The sequence below is a fragment of the Priapulus caudatus genome, unplaced genomic scaffold, assembly GCF_000485595.1.
Source record: "Priapulus caudatus unplaced genomic scaffold, Priapulus_caudatus-5.0.1 Scaffold169, whole genome shotgun sequence".
Lineage (NCBI taxonomy): Eukaryota > Metazoa > Priapulida > Priapulimorpha > Priapulimorphida > Priapulidae > Priapulus > Priapulus caudatus.
In genome coordinates this window covers 333,183-349,609 of record NW_014577230.1, presented here as the reverse complement: position 1 = coordinate 349,609, position 16,427 = coordinate 333,183, and the positions used below count along the sequence as shown (strand labels likewise).

General features: G+C 46.6%; 1 protein-coding gene across 2 annotated transcripts in view; it reads left to right on the top strand.

The window, feature by feature from the left end:
- Positions 1-15,007, top strand: part of LOC106806604 (fibroblast growth factor receptor-like 1) — a 94,453-nt gene extending 79,446 nt beyond the window's left edge. For both annotated transcript variants that reach the window (XM_014808599.1, XM_014808598.1), the window contains exons 4-11: positions 6,235-6,330; positions 6,694-6,865; positions 7,142-7,251; positions 7,875-7,996; positions 8,302-8,430; positions 8,743-8,842; positions 9,624-9,809; positions 10,557-15,007. In XM_014808599.1, coding sequence (XP_014664085.1) covers positions 6,235-6,330; positions 6,694-6,865; positions 7,142-7,251; positions 7,875-7,996; positions 8,302-8,430; positions 8,743-8,842; positions 9,624-9,809; positions 10,557-10,768 — 1,127 coding nt within the window. In that variant the 3' untranslated portion in view covers positions 10,769-15,007. The remainder of the gene's footprint in view (positions 1-6,234; positions 6,331-6,693; positions 6,866-7,141; positions 7,252-7,874; positions 7,997-8,301; positions 8,431-8,742; positions 8,843-9,623; positions 9,810-10,556) is intronic.
- Positions 15,008-16,427: the final 1,420 nt, after the last annotated feature.

The window sequence follows — 16,427 nt, the reverse complement described above, 5'->3', positions numbered from 1 at the left end:
TGTGCGTGCGTGCGTGTGTGCGTGCGTGCGTGCGTGCGTGCGTGTGTGTTAATTGCCATGTGGCGTGTGGTTCTGCGCGCACGATCGCCGGCCCGTGCTTGGCGTCATATCGCAGTGCGGGATCGATATTTCATTAATGGCTGACGATTTGCATAAACGCAGCTGACAAAACGCGCCGGAGCGCGGCGCCGCAGAAATATACGCTGGGTAAATATTAGAGCGTAACAATTAACCGTTATGCGCCCGGCGACGACGACGGTGGCGACGACGACGGCGACGACAGCGGCGGCGACGACGACTGCGTCGGGCTAGCGAACGGTAATAAACACGCATTCCGTCTGCTACACGTCGGCTTGTCTATACTGTCGACGGCACAACGTCGCCTTGCCTGCTGCTGCTGCTGATGATGATGATGATGGTGGTGATGATGATGATGATGATGATGATGATGATGGTGATGTTGCCGCCGCTGCCTCTGCTCCTCCACCTCCTCCTCCTGCTGCTGCTGCTGCTGCTGCTGCTGCTGCTGCTCCAGCTTCGCCTTGCATCGCTACTGACTTCATCATGTTCGCGACAGTCGTGATGGACATGACTTTAATAGATGTATGACGACGAGCAGACGATAGTCTAAGAGTGCCGATGTAAATTTAAACGGCAATCGAACGGCCGCGGCGTCGCCTCGTTTTTTCGCGTGTGCGTAAAGTTTATGCGCTACGTCATCATGTGCTGCGACTGCTCTCATCCTACACTGTTTTCATCTCTCTTTCTCTCTCTCTCTCTCACTTCCGCTCTATCACTCACTCTCCCTCCCCTTCCCTCTGTCCCCCTCCTTTCTCTTCACTTCCCTCTATCACTCGCGCTCCTTCGCTCCCCTCCCATCTCTCTCACCCCTATTCCCACAATCTCTATCCGCTCCTCTCCCTCTCTCACGTATAAACTATTGATAGGTGGATGTTCGCTCCGCGACGCGCGGTGAGTCAGTGCAGGTTTTGCGGGTTCGTTATCGTAGTAGCCGCACGTCATCGATCCGTCACCGCTAGCGTTGTGTTTCCTTGTTTGCGCGTTATCACCGCGTTTAGCTCATTGCCTAACTGTTTGCTTTTGCGACGATAAATTATTGGCAGTCCAGCTGCTCCTCGTCGCGAGCGTATTTCCCATTAGGAAAAGTTTATTGAATCGCTGTTATTCGGTGCAATTCATTATTTGATTACCGTTTTCTTATCCCGCCAGCCTTTCCGCTGTGTTATCGACCCCGCTGCCCACATAAAACACCGCGCGCTACCCCCAATGACGCCACACTAATTACTCGCGGCCTAATTCGCCTCATTAACTACATAATCCGATTATTTAAACACCCTCGCGGCATCGCAAGAAACCTCCGATAATCCAGCGCCTTGGGCCATAACACTGGCCGGCCATTCTCTCGGCACGTCGTCGCTGCTCCACTCAATCAGCGGCGCAGTAACTCAACTGCTGCCACCTGATGCCCGACGACGATTCAGGCATGACAGATGCCATTAAATCATTATCGTTATATAAAAATGGCTATCTTGTCTTGCGCGGACATTGATATCGCACGATAGCGTGCGGAATTCGCCGCCGCGTAACGTTCACCCCGTGGCTGCCGTCTGGGGTGCCGTGAGAGTCATCTTGATCATCTTGCATCATCTTGATATCATCATATCATATACAATTAGTGCAGCGACGTACAATACTGGCACAACACGCCAGAGCGCCGTCGAAGCCGCTATAGAATAAATATATTTGAGCTGCTGGCGCATGCCGCATATCGGTTAAACCTTGCATTATTCGCATAACCGCTGTCGATCCGTACTACCGTATTGCGTACGAATTCGGTTTGGAGCCGGCCGATGAGTAAGGCCGTAAGGCGTGTGTCCGCCTGCACACGTTTACGCGCGTGTCCGGCGGCTACATGCCGCCACACGTACGGTGTGTCGTCGTCGCTATTCCACACGGGCGCAGACGACAGTCATGATTATTGCCGCCGCTGCGGACCGTTGTCATTCCATAATTGAGCGACTAGTACAATAAGCCGCGCTCGACTGCTGCTTGGCTGCGCAACAAATCGCTCTACTTTAACATTAGTGAAGTCGCGTGCGATGCGTGCGTGCGTCGTCGCGTGCGTGCGTGCGTCGTTGTGTGTATGTGTGCTGATTGTGTGTGTGTGGTGTGTGTGTGTGTATGTGTTCCGCGTGTTCCGTGATGGGGTGGTGTGCTCCTCGCGCGTCTTGTGTCATGGTGGCGCGGTTGCGCGCGTGGTGTTGTGCACACGGCGCGCACTGGTATGCGGTCGACTCAGCGAGGCAAGGCGACGGTATTAATAATACGATAACCATGAATGTGTTTCGCAAATGGCTCCAAAAAACACAAAGCGTGCCGTGGCGTCCTGCGTGCGTGCGTGCTGCGTGCCCGTGCTGCGTGCCGTGCGTGCGTCGCGTTGTAATCTCCCGCTCGGGAGTTTCTCAGCTTATAGAAGGTTTCGTGAAAACCGCACGCACGCGGCTTTCCATTGAAGCATGTGACTGCTCCCATTACGAGGATGTTCGGATTGTTTAACTCTGCATATATTAAGGGGGGGCGCGGATGCAACGACCAGCTCTCATTCATCGCGCCCCGCAAAGAGTATGCGCAGATGGCCCGCTGATTGGCCATGCCAAGATCGCGCGAATCGCTGCGGGATAACAACATCAGCCCGCTAGCGCTTTTCAAAGAAATCCCAAGCTTATTCATCGCCGACCTACATCGGCCGGCCCCCCGAGCCAGCGCGCAGAGCCGCTTTATGATCGCAGATGAAGTTGATGAATGCTGAGACCATCACGGGTCTCCACAAACCGCACGCTGTCATCGCCTGCGCCGGCCGCCCCCCGTCGCATCGCCGCACCGCCCCCCGCCGCCCGCCGGCCGCATACTATCTTCCATCATAGTAGCGTATGTTATCGCGCCCCGCCGTAAGAGGCTGAGGCGCACACGACGCGGCACGCCTGCCATGCAGCACGCAGCATCCGCTGCGAGCCGTGAATTTCAATTGCAGCCGAAAATATGCGCATCATTAATCACATCTGCGGAATAATGGCGTTTGTCGGCGCGGCGGACGAGCTATGCAAAGCGACGACTTTCGCCGCGAGCCGGACGCAAAGTGATGCCATTATATCAGCGACCGTTTGTCGCCTCAAACTTCGTAATTTTCCACTTTTGCGCGTGTCATGTTCGTACTACGCACGCAACGTTTCCGTCCGCATGTTAACGCAATCTCCAGTTAGCTTATTCGGCTATCGCCTCGGTTACTAGTGCCAACATCCAGCTAAATGTCGAGCATGAACCAGTAGCAAAACCCACCACCCCAGCAGCGAGCCCCCCTGGCCCGTCCTTCCCACGCGTCACATGATGCCCGTGCCAACAAATTCGTTTGACTTTAAACATCGCAACGCGGTTTTAGAGTCGCGTTAGGGTTACTGACAACTCGATGAATCAACTCGCCACTATCGCTCAAGCTCGTTTTATGTACCATGCTGTGCGTGGCTGCTCTGCGTGCAGTGCTGCGTGCGTGTTGGGGTTCCTGAGCGCGACCGTGGTGCGTGATGCATTGTGTGTCGTAACACTATCTTCAGTTCTCGTTATTTCGGCATGTGCGTGAACCCCCGCTATGCTTGGGATGGTGAGGAAGAGGCAGTATTGCCAGTGCGCCGAAGGTTTCACATGAATAACAGCGAGTGTCACGCGCGCTCAGCTTCTTCTACCGACGTATATGCTTAAAACCTGCCAGTTAGCCTCTCACCTCCCTCTGTCTTCCTCTCTCTCTCTCTCTCTCTCTCTCTCTCTCTCTCTCTCTCTCTCTCTCTCTCTCTCTCTCTCTCTCTCTCTCTCTCTCTCTCTCTCTCTCTCTCTCTCTCTCTCTCTCTCTCTCTCTCTCTCTCGCTCTCTCGCGCTCTCTCTCTCGCTATGTGTCTCACTTTCTCCGATCTTCCTCGCTGCGTTTTTCACGGATTCGGGGAGCGTTTGCAGTATTGTCAGTGTCGTTTCGGCAGGTAAATACATGCATTCCTTAATCGCATTTGCTCATTCCTATCGGTGGGCTGGGCGTAAGGAAGTCCCCCCACCACCACCACCATGCGACTCTACTGCCCACCACCACCACCACCACCTCTTCCACCCAACAGAACTCTCACAAAGAGAGCAGCAAGTTGGCAGCGTCCACGCAGACTTCCACCACCTTCTCGCTTCTCGCACAAACTCGTGCCACCACGTACTTGAGGTGTCCATCTAGATAGCGCGTTGATCCCCGCGTGGTTGACTGGAGAGGTTGATGATGATGGCCGATTCTGTTGACGTAGATAACTTAAGACTAATTGCCTGGGCCGAGTCAAGAACTGGTTTACGCTTCTTACTGAAGTTCTCTGAGAGCCTCGAGGACACCTCAGCAATTTGAGTACAGTAAATCTAGTCGAAATTAGCCGCAATTGACGAGTTAATTTGAGACAAACTCAGCGTCCTTAAGGCTCTTCTCCCCGAAGTGACCCGCTGTCGTTTATGACAGGTACTGCGTGGAGAGGCGCTGTGGAATGGGTTGTAGACTGCGGCGGGGGGGGGGGGAAGTAACGCGTGTCGTTGTGCTTGCTGCCTTGCTCGTCTGCGTTGGAGAACGTCGAAATTTTGTAGAAGTATCGTGAAGAGTTTTATGATGGCCCCGAGGCAGAGCACATCGCGTAAGTGGCAGTCGTTATTCTAAATGGCAAGGCAATTCGACGATTAGAAGAAGTGCGTGGCTGTAATTTAAATAAATGTCTCGGTGTACAAAAAACTTGTGTTATTATTTTCAACGTATTTTACGCTGTATTCTCAGGTGGCGTTATGCTACCAAACAATTCCGTTGGATTTACGCTTAATGATTTGCTATAAAAAAAATCATTTTCTCTCGTACTTTTTGCGTGTCCACGGTATAATGCGTTTGTTTACAAGTAAAACGGTTCAGAGGCAATCACAAGACTTACACGAGCGATTGCAGGAGGTTCTCTAAGGAGACCGAGAGTGCGTGAGCTGGGGGGTGTTTTGCTGTACGGCTAAGGTCGTAAAACAAGTGGACATGCGAGATTATATGAGCTGTGTACTTAACAATCAGCGAATTCGTGTGTCAGAAGATTTATGGTAGTGTACCGAAACTCATCAACTTGGCTCTCCTGCGATAGACTGCTCCTGGGTATTTGTACAGACATGTTTTCGAGTACCACTGGCTATAATTAATTAACTCTAAAGTGACAGCACCGGTTCCAGTCTATACTCAATCTTTATGGCGATCCTCGCCTGGGGGGACCATTAAAGTCGGCACGCTACAAGTGGCCGTTAGCACCTGCGCCTGCGTAACATATAATTTGCCCACGTCGAGCACGTGCTGCCATCTAGTGCACACTGCTAGCAATATTAATGGGAACGTTCTGTAGCGCGGTCAGTTGTGATTTCTAGCTACAAACAGGTTCGAGAACCGATGTTTGTGTGTCGAGGTAATCGCAGTGGGTTCTGCTGCGTTCTGCTCTGGCAGATAGATATAGGCTGCGGATTATAGTGCCTGTTCTTTGTTTGTTGGCGAGCTGTTATTATTGTTATTACTGTTTCTGACTCTGTATGATAGGCATTTGCAAGTGCACAAGTCACTGTTATCTGCCTACTGGCTGTCGCAGTGAGGGTAAAACAGGACCATGGTATTTCATATGTAAAAAAACACACAAAGCGAACAAATATGCGAGCACTATTAACATATTCACCACTTTCTCAACTTTTTTCTATAGACACTACCTTCATAGATGAAATAATCTTGTGGTCCACCCCTCTACATTCACAGTGCCTAGCTTACCTAGAATTCTGCCATTCGTCTCGTAAAATTTATTCAGTAGAGCATTACCGTGGATCAGATTAAAACATATCTGCATAACCTGACGCCATATGGCAATGTATGCATATATATATATAACATCAAGAGCTAATAAATATTTAGTATATTTTTTTTGAATATTAGTATAAATAAGTATTTATTATACTCTTGATAATATATTATATATAATATATATATATATATATATATATATTCATAATGACATTGTTCGTGCATTGCTGGTGCTGGCTGGATTGCATGCATGTAATACTATGCTGGCCAGTGCATATGAAGTGAATGAGCAGAGTATGAGATGTGCTGTTGGCTTACTGTTCTGTCCTTGCTTTCAGGCGATGATGATCGGGACTACAACTACAAGTACATTCCTCCAACAGAGAACATGGTCCCATCATTGCCTGACACACCCGACATATCAGCAGAGGGTGGTGAGAAAACTTTATAGATTTATGGGAGAAATAATAGAGAAGTTAATTATATAGAGAAATAGATATAAGAGAAACAAATAAGATTTATGGAACCTAGTGCATTAAGTTTATGCTAACAATGTTCAATTGGTATTAATGGGAGAAGACTACTGAAATTCATTTGATGTTTTATTTTGAATCGAAAGGATGTTAAAGATTGCGGATCATCCTGATTGATACTTTCCACACAAAAAAACAATGATTACAATGATTACAAAGAACCTCATTCATCATAAATTTACGTTAACGTTAACGAACGTGTTATCTTTTCTTAGCGAAACAGAATCCTGTGTATATAATGTGCTCTCTGTGATTTGTGTGCAGCTAAGCCAGAGTTTACTGAGAGTGGTAGGACGCGGTCTCAGCACGTGATGCACAAGATAGGCACCATCGTGCGGCTAAAGTGCACGGCAAAGGGCAATCCCCCGCCGGACATTGTCTGGCTGAAGAATGACCAGGTGCTGCACCTAAACAATGAGGACAAGCAGAGTGGTCGGTGAGTGACAGTACACTATAGTACAGAGGTTCTTAACCTGTGGTCCGTGTGACCATTTTTTTACTTATGTGCATTTTTCTCGTGAGGGGTCCGTAGCTTTCACCAGATTCTCAAAGGGGTCCATGACTCAAAAAAGGTTAAGAACCACTGCTATAGTAGTAGGGTATAGTAGTAGGCTTGGTATAGTAACAGCCAGGCTTGGTAGTAGCCTTCCTTTCCCCACTGCGCATTATTTTAATTGCTTTGTTGTGACACTGCTCTTCTGTCATATCGTAGGTGGACTCTGGTTTTGGAGAGCATACAAATAGAAGATAGTGGAACTTACACCTGCAGGGTTTCCAACATCCATGGTGCCATCAACGCTACATACACACTAGAAGTAGTAGGTAGGTGTGAGGTATCAGACTTGTATCCACCAGCACGTATGTGCATGGCTGCGTGTTTATGTACGTGTGTATGCCTATATGCGTGCATTGCATGCAAGTTCATGAGCTCATAACACTAATCCGTCACAACTACTGCAGTTAATTGTTCTAAGTTTGTAAATTCCTCTTTGTCTGTCGTGAAAAACGATGAATTAGAAAAGAGCTTTGTTAAAAAGCGTGACGAGGAAGAATAAGGAACGATAATTATGTGAATGCATTGGAAAGAAGTCGTTTGTAACGGTGCTGAAATTGAGCGGGAACACGTACCTGACACTGCGTGTAGGGTAGAAATGAGGGAGTCCGCAATCTGAAGTGCAAGACTAAAGATATTAACAATAATGCATGTGCTTATTTTGAAGATTCATGCAGTTGCATGTCTGCCAAATTTTCTTTGGACATTTGCTGAAAAAATACGGTAATTCCGTGAGGACGTGCTCTGGAACGAGCTAGTTGATATAGCAGAATTTTCAGGGAGTCTCACGGACTCCTGCATATGTCAAATCAAGGAGTCCGACAGTAAATCAGGGAGTATTTGACTCCGGACTGACTCAGATGTTAATTTCGCACCCTGGTGTTTATTGCAGAGAGAGTACGGCAGGAGAAGCCACTCATGACGGGGGAGGATCCCGTGAATACCACAGTTGAGTACGGAGGCACTGCCTCCTTCCAGTGCAAGGTGAAGAGTGCCGTGAAACCTCACGTTCAGGTAGGCAGGTGCAAGCCGGCTACGCGCATTCGCCCTAGCCAGTAGTGAACAATAGAGCAAGTCTACTTAAATTCATGCCACGCGCAGAGAGCTGAGTAGAGGCTGTGTAGCGGCATGTTGCGCAAGTGGGTCACGATATTTACGTTCTGGTGTTGACTACAGTATTGCTCAACTCTGGCACTTAAGCAACAATGATTTATTATGACAAAGCAGGAGAGGCAGTGGAGTAATTCATTGTTGTGCCAGGTAGCGATAGAACGCAAAAAAATGTTGGGAAGGGTCGTAATATTTGTCGATGCTTACAGTGGTTGAAAGAGGTGAAAGAGGGAGAGAACGTCACCTCTACCCTAGAAGTTGGCAATGACAAATACAAGGTCCTTCCAGCTGGAGAAATTCGGCAACTGGAGGAAGACGGACCATACCTCAACAAACTGGTAAGTGTGCCTGCACTGTGCTCACACGTTCGTAAGATGTGACTGCCTGCATATTGAAGTTTGTGTCTAACAAGATTACCACGTTGCAAATTTCGCTGGCCAGCTTTAATTTTCTTAATGTTATAAACGGATGTGTATAGCTAGCTGTTCAACATGTATGTGAACGAAACAGGGAAAGCAGAAATAATGAATAGTGCTGAATGTCAGTAAGATACCGAACGTTGGTCATGAATTTAAATTTGCTTACATTGGCTCAATCATCTACGTTGCTATCTAATCGCGTGCCTAAGAGCTAGTTTTCTTCGTTTGCAGGTGATAAGTGGTGTCACTGAAAAGGACTCGGGGATGTACATCTGCCTGGGAGCAAACGAGAATGGTTATAGCTTCAAAAGTGCATTCCTAACAGTGCTAAGTAAGTGAAAATGGTGTAGTTATGATGCCAAGAAAGCAGGCATATACGTGAGCGTGTCTGAGTGTGTACTTGTGGACATGGATGTGTGCGCTGTGTTTGCTTGCATGTGCTTGTCAGGCGTGGAGGATTGGGACAGTGGTTTAGTGGATAGCACACTTGACTTAGGCCTGAAAAGTCTGAAGTTTAAGTACCACCGTGGCCGATGCTGTTGTTCCCTTAGGCAAGGTATTTTATACCAATTTGCTTTAGCCAACACCTGCTGTAGAAATGGGTTTATCTCTCCGGCATGGGTCTAACACCTTCACCAACACAACACTCAACAGTGTGTAACTTTGTCAGGCAAAGCTTATTCCGGACACCAAAGCAACACAGTTGCGAAGGCCCTATGCTCCTCTGAGTAGCAAAAGCGATTGTATGGTGTCAGATTGACATCAGGTTTGACGGTTTACAGACGAACCATGGAGTGACTTGATGGGTTGTGTGTGTGTGTATGTATGTGTGCGTGCGTGCGTGCCTGTGTGCGTGTGTGTGTTGTGCTGTGTGTATGTTGTGTGTATGTGTGTGTGTGTTTGTGTGTGCGTGCGTGCGTGCGTATATGTTGTGTGTGTGTGTGTGCGTGCGTGCGTGCGTGCGTGCGTGCGTGCGTGTGTGCGTGCGTGCATGCATGTGTGTGAGTGTTGCGTGCGTGCGTGCGTGCGTGCGTGCATGCATGCGTTCATGCATGCGTGTGTGCGTATATGTTGTGTGTGTGTGTGTAACACTCTGTGCTGTGTCGTTGCAGGCCCGACGCTCTACGAGGAGGGTATACCACTCGCGCTCATCATCGTCATTCCCGTCGTGCTCGTGCTGCTGTTCGCTGCCGGTCTGCTGGTGTGCCGCTACCGCTGCACCGCAGCACCACCTAGCAGTGCTAATGTCGCCACGCGGCCGCGCACCCAGCTGCAGCCCCCGAGCAAGACCGTGGCGGGTGAGTAGCACCTAATGTCATTTCGAGCTATGTAAAGGCCCCTGCACACAGTGCGCATTCGGGGCACACCTACGACGCTGAGCTAAACGTGCGCGCGCCATTTGCGCATGTAAGCCAGCTCGCACACGGTGTGCATTCGGCGCTGAGCCAGAAAAATCAAACACAATAGATATTTTGCACGTGCATTCGGCGCACGCCAGCCCGCACCGTGTGTGGGGGCCTTAAGTGACAGAATACAATTAGGATGATTAGTTGACACTGGTTTTTATTGCAGTGCTCGTTGTTCTATAATGTGGAGGGTATGGAAACAAATTACGCGTGGTGCGGCGTTTTTGTCTGTATTTGAAGTTTCCTTTGAGCGTAATCAGATTTGTTTGATGTTAGTTCTCATTCTACATTTGAGGTAAATACAGGTCTGTATGCTCTATGTGTACTCACATTCCTCTCCAAATGTTCTCAGGGTTTCATATAGGCCAAATTTTGGTACGCCTACTAGACCCATTCACTTTCACAACTAGACTGTATATTTTTCACAGTAACTGTCATTTTTTAATATCAAAACTATCTTATTCGGTTATTTTACCAAAAACTGCAGCGTCCACAATTCACAAATGGGCTCTTTTTTCACAAAATTAAAATACTAGGCACACTTACTAAAACTAAAACTAATACTAAAACATCCTAATTAAAATTAAAATTACTCTTACCTAACCCTAATTATAATAACGCCACTGCTGTCGTCTGCAGGTGCTGAGCGAACATACTACAGTGAAGTACCGCAGGTTGTCGTGGCGACGCAGCCGAAGGTGCATCGAAGCCTGCATCCGCACAAGCAGCAGCAGCACCACTACTACCCGCGCACGTCGCCGCACCCTTACTACAGCGATCAGATGTCGCCGCACCCGTACGACATGCAGTCTCAGCAGTCGCGGCAGATCTACACCGACTTCTCCACCTAGCAAGCCGACCCGCTGCCGCGAGCGACTTCTGATACTGCTACGCCGTGCGAATACGCTGAGGGTTGGTTGATACGGGTGTTCCTGAGGCGACTGACTGTTAGCGTTTGGAAGGAGCTACGTATCAGTCAACCTGGCTAGGGTCGCAGGGTGTTGGAGCGACGCGCCACCCCACCGGCGACCTGGCCACCACGCGTCGTTGCTGGACTACTTACTTGCCTCACTTACTTAAATGCCTGCTCGATAGCGAGAGTCGTGGATGGCCAGGCGGGCGGAATAAGATTAGTAGTTGATTCTCAAGTAGCAATACCCAGGCATGTTTGTCATTGCGGGGCCGACCACACTGCAGTCTCTGCCGTCGTCGTTACCTGCTCGACTTGGTGCACTTCATAGTGTATTAGTTTTATCGCAGTTTACGACACGAAGGGTTCATCGACGCATCTTTTGTTGTTTTATGCAATATTACTTCTAAAGATTCGACTTTCTGCCATCCATCTCTCCCAACATACTATCGTGGCAGATGCAGGAGTCGTGGTTGGCAAGGAATTCGAAAGTCTTTGTTTCTGCATTCATCTGAAGGATTTTCTTGATGAGTAATTTGAATGTGGCTGTTCAGGGGAAGCATGTGAAGGACTGAGCAGGCAACCAGCTTGACCTCTTCCTAATGCAAACTGTGATTTCGTGATGCTTGGACGATGACTGAAAATGTTATTATGTGTTTGATCTGCAGACAGAAGAGCAGTCCCATAGACCAGGAAGTCCATGTTCGTCTCTTAAGTCACTGACAGCTCTAGATTATGGTTGCATTGAGAATGTGGGCATTGTTACATATCCTTAGTGTTTGCCGAAATGATCAGTTGTACTTGCCATGGCGATATGCAAGGGGCGACCTCTTGTGGAAAGGTTCTGGTCAAACCAGCCAACTGGTCTATGAGATTGAATTCGAACGAACTGATAATTTCTAATAATTGCAGTCTGTAGTTTTTTTTTTCATTTATAATACTGAAGCGCTCCTTTGTTGGCACGTGTTAGTGCATGGGGTAAAACTGTCCAGAAGCAGCAGTATAGATACAGAAGTCTTTGTACAGAGATTTTACTATAAGTATTATGTTCAGGATCGGTGTCAAATGGCTTTGGTCGTGAGGAGGTTTAAATGTTACTGTTAAGTTCGCAAGTATCCATCTGGAAAGAAAAGTGTCTTACATGTACCCTGCTGATACGAGTTATATGGCCTGGACCGGCTTTATGAAAATAACACACAAATACATTGATGTATGAAAACCTTTATTTGACAGCTTTGTCACAACAGTGTGCCTCGTGCGCATAGACGTGCGGCTCGTATCAACACGGACTATGGGAGATAGTTATTGGTTTTTTATGTATATTTTCTGTTAGTCGTAGGAGGAGGATTACTACAATGGCTACATATGGTATTACTGATGTACATGGATGTCTTTATTTTTGCGTTAAATTTCATTATGTTATGTCTTGTAGTAGTGCATGACACGTGTGTGGGGAAACCCCCGTAACAGTAGATTTGTGAAGCCATGTGACAGTGACTCTGAGCATATGCATCACTTTTTGTACAGGCCCTTTTCAAGGGACGGAGGGCATTAAATTAATGCCACCCCTTTTATATATTATATCAAAACTATGCATTTTGTACATATGGTTTTAGGCGGAGACATGTAATTTATTTCTGTGTTCCTTTCGTTGCTGTTGTTAATGTTGTTGTTCTTGTTGTTGCTGTAGTCGTTGCTGGTGTTTACGTTCATCGTTGGTGGCGTACGTGCATGCGTAATATTCACGCGTTCACGCGTGTGTCGCGTCACCCCTCGTTGTCTTTTCTAACGTAGCAGCAGCGACCGCGTATCATGCAATCAGGCGCGAGGCCGCGTCGGTCGTGCGTGGGCTGGTGATTGTCGCGAGATCGTGTCCCTGCGACAGTTGCCACGCGTGTGGAAGCAACTGAAGCTGGCGCGCATATACTCGGTTTTGCGAGCAAACGTGGTTCTTTTAGAAACGGTACGAACACAGGTGAAGCAAGTCGCACTCGCTTCTCTTCTCGGTAAAAGTTCCGATCCACAAAATGGTCGGATTTTCCCGATACGAGATCAACCCGTTATCCAATGTTCGCCAAAGTATGCGTGACCAGCGTCGTTGCTTGTAGAACGCTGTATTGTTGTTTTATTACAATCCTGCGCAGTTTTTAATAGGACTAGAATTGTATACGAATTCAATCAACAGACCCATAACAGAATTCGATTTATAGCCCCTTGGCATCCTTATAATATATAATGGGGAGATCGAATGTAACAGGCATACGACAATTTCACATATTATACACGTAACGGAGCGATAACAATCGGAGATTGTTCTACATGAATAAAGAGAATCAGGTTTTGACGGAATCCACACACAACTGTTGAGAAACAAGTAGAACGCGTTCCTTCACTATTACCTCACATCATCCACTGCAGTACGCATGTTGCCAGCATGCAGAATCTTGCCTCTCAATATTTGGATGTACAGCACACGCTAACTACCCGAATGGTAGCAGAACGACGTCGCCGCGTGTTATATAGTGTCGGCGCCGTCGTTGGTCTGTCGACTACATGTCAGTGTGCATGCAGGTGTGCGTGATGTGCTTTGGTCCCTTCATCTTTGTCCGGGGGCGTCGTCGATGCATCTGCCGTAATCGCTCTTCTATTGCGTTCGTTGCCTGATGCCAAGGTGCCTTTATTGCGTAGCTTGTATGTAGTCATTGCCTAGGTGCGCTGACTTCTTCAGACGAAGATGGGCCCTAATAAGGATTAGCTTCCTAAAACTATCGTCTTGTGAATGCGCGCAAAAAAGGGTTATGGTGACGCCTTCTAACGGTGTGCTGCATGACATTGCTATTCTACATCGCATCGTAGAGTGGTGTACATCGGGTGCCGTCGTTTCTCTGTGTAGATCGCTTGGGAAGCATGTGTGTGTCCTTACAAAAACGACGTTAGAAAATCGCATTGGAGGTGGGATTATGGCATAAACATTATTTAGCCATGCGAGAGGACGCGTAGACGTCAATGAGTTGCCAGTAGTGTGACATTGACTGTCGACTGTTCCCCTGTACACGTGAAACCAAGCGCCGGGTTGGCAATACACCGGGTTTTTGCATCCGACCTCATCCCTCTAGTCCCTTGCGGAAGGAAGGATACTAACACTTTAGGCGTCTCGTATTACTCTGTTTGCTGATATGCGACTTCTGTTCGCAGCCAAGGTAGTAGCCAAGCGATTTATTGCATTCGAACACATGGCCACACGCTAATGCGTGTTATGGAAATACACGTTATGGTCGTCAATGTTTAAAATCGCCGAGAATTGTACACGCTGTATAAGTAAGGCCTAGTGTGTACGATAATGTGTTGAAACGCTAAAGTGATGGTATCCTATCGATATGCATTGCCACGTGCGTGTCTTTACTCCTCCGCATTCGCTCTTGCATATCCGAAGGGCGTTGACAGATTGCCAATAGACTGCTGGTTAGAACTCATCCGTTTACTTTTAATTCTATTGAAAAGAATGAAAATGGTTTATATCAATACGAGCTTTTGTGCCTTTACTAATCATATTTCATCTATTAGACGTTCTTTTGTTCAAGAAATCAGAGTGCAAAATCGTTAATTGAACAATATTTTAAATTTACGAGTTCTGGTCGTGAGTGTAAATCATGTTGCTTTCATTTGTTTCATGTGTTGTAATCATATGTACGAACGAAAGAAGTGATCAATCATTTTTGCATGAATACAGGGACTATTTGTATTACTAAGGATGTATACAGAAATTGCTGCTGTATATGGTATGTGTAAAGAAAGATGTAGTATTTAAAGCTACTTGCCCATCTAACAGACCGTATGCAATACTGAGTTGGCCGGGTTAATATCATTTATCATTAATGTGTTTTGTTCACTAAGCGTAATGAAATCGTTTATTCTCGCCCAGACGTGTATTTTTTGGAGCCCGACCGGTACCGAACCTGCCATCATGGGCATAGAGGTGTAGGATAGTAGGAATATCCTAGTGTTAAGTTTTGTTGTTTAACGTGTATTACAGGGAACCGCCCGCTAGAAAACGTGTTGAGTAATCGTTCGGTCTGCTCGGTGGGCAAGTCTGTTTAGTTTTGTGCTGACCATCAGCATACTGTATAATTATGTGAAAATTTGTATTATAACATTTGTCAAAATAAACGACATAACTATAGTTATTCGACTATTGGTTCATTAATTTATCTTGTACTCATTGAACGAGGTGCGGCGGATAAAAGTGGAAGGTAAAGATGAGGTTGGTACGTTTTGATACGTGTGTTTACTATTGCCCTAATTTGTTACTGAGTTTGTACTAATGCATGGCAGGCGCATCATTATGTTGCGGGCCCATTCCTGTCCATTTTGAGCGCATAAGATTAAGATCGGCCAAAGAAAATTATCTTGGCTGTAAACGGCGGTCAGCGAAGCGAGCGCCATTCCTATGTACATTAGCATTGGTGGAGATTTGTTGCGTGATGCAGCGTCAAAGTCAACTTTTTACTTCGACGTTTATACAAATAGGATAATATTAACAAAATGTGAATGAAAAAAAATAAGCATAACATGTTGAACAGTCTGAAACCGCATAACAGTCTGAAATTACTGTCTGCTACGGTTAGGATAGGTTGATAAGGTTTGATGATATTGATAGAACGCGAATGCAGAAATAATTCGCATACTAAATTATATATAATCAGGAGCTAATAATAGGCACAATTAGGATGAAATCCACCGAATATGACAACAGAAATGGTGCAGCATGATATTAATAATGCATAACAATAACAGGTAAAATAAGAATGCGGATATCATAAACATGCTAAAATAGTTACAATGACGTTCCTGGTTAATATTATACAGTTAGGATAATACGTATTAACGAATTTAAATAAAGAAATAAGCATAGCATGCCAAAAGGAGTAAAATTAGAGTAGTCGGTCTCAGGGGAGATGTAGTGATCCGCTAGAGGCGTCACCATCCAATGACATTAGAAAATCAAGGAGGGACCAATGTATAGCTCATTGTAGGAAATCTCTTTGGTGCCATCTAGTGTAAAAAAAATTATTATAACGTGCGCATATATGGAATAACCCTGATGGATATACCGTTGACCTGATTAACATCAGGGTTCATCACTATGTGACAGGCTTCTCTTTCGCGAGATCTCTTGCGTTCAGTAGACACGTGAACTGAATCATCCCACCATCTCCTACCACGACAAACGAATTTAAGGCCAGAATCGACCGATTCAAGAAATCGCCAGATACACATTTCCACTTTGCACAATATCTTGCTCAAATCACAAAAATGATGCAGACTAATTATTCATAACAATAACAGCTAAGATAAGAATGCGGATATCATAAACATTGCATGCTAAATTAATTACGGATTTAAATATTGGTACAAACGGGATTGTATTAACAACTATAATGCAGGCACACGCACACGCTCACGCACACGCACGCACGCACGCACGCACGCACGCGCGCACACACACGCAGTCCAAACACACACACACACACACACACACACACACACACACACACACTACGTACCAACACACACACACACACACACACACACACACACAC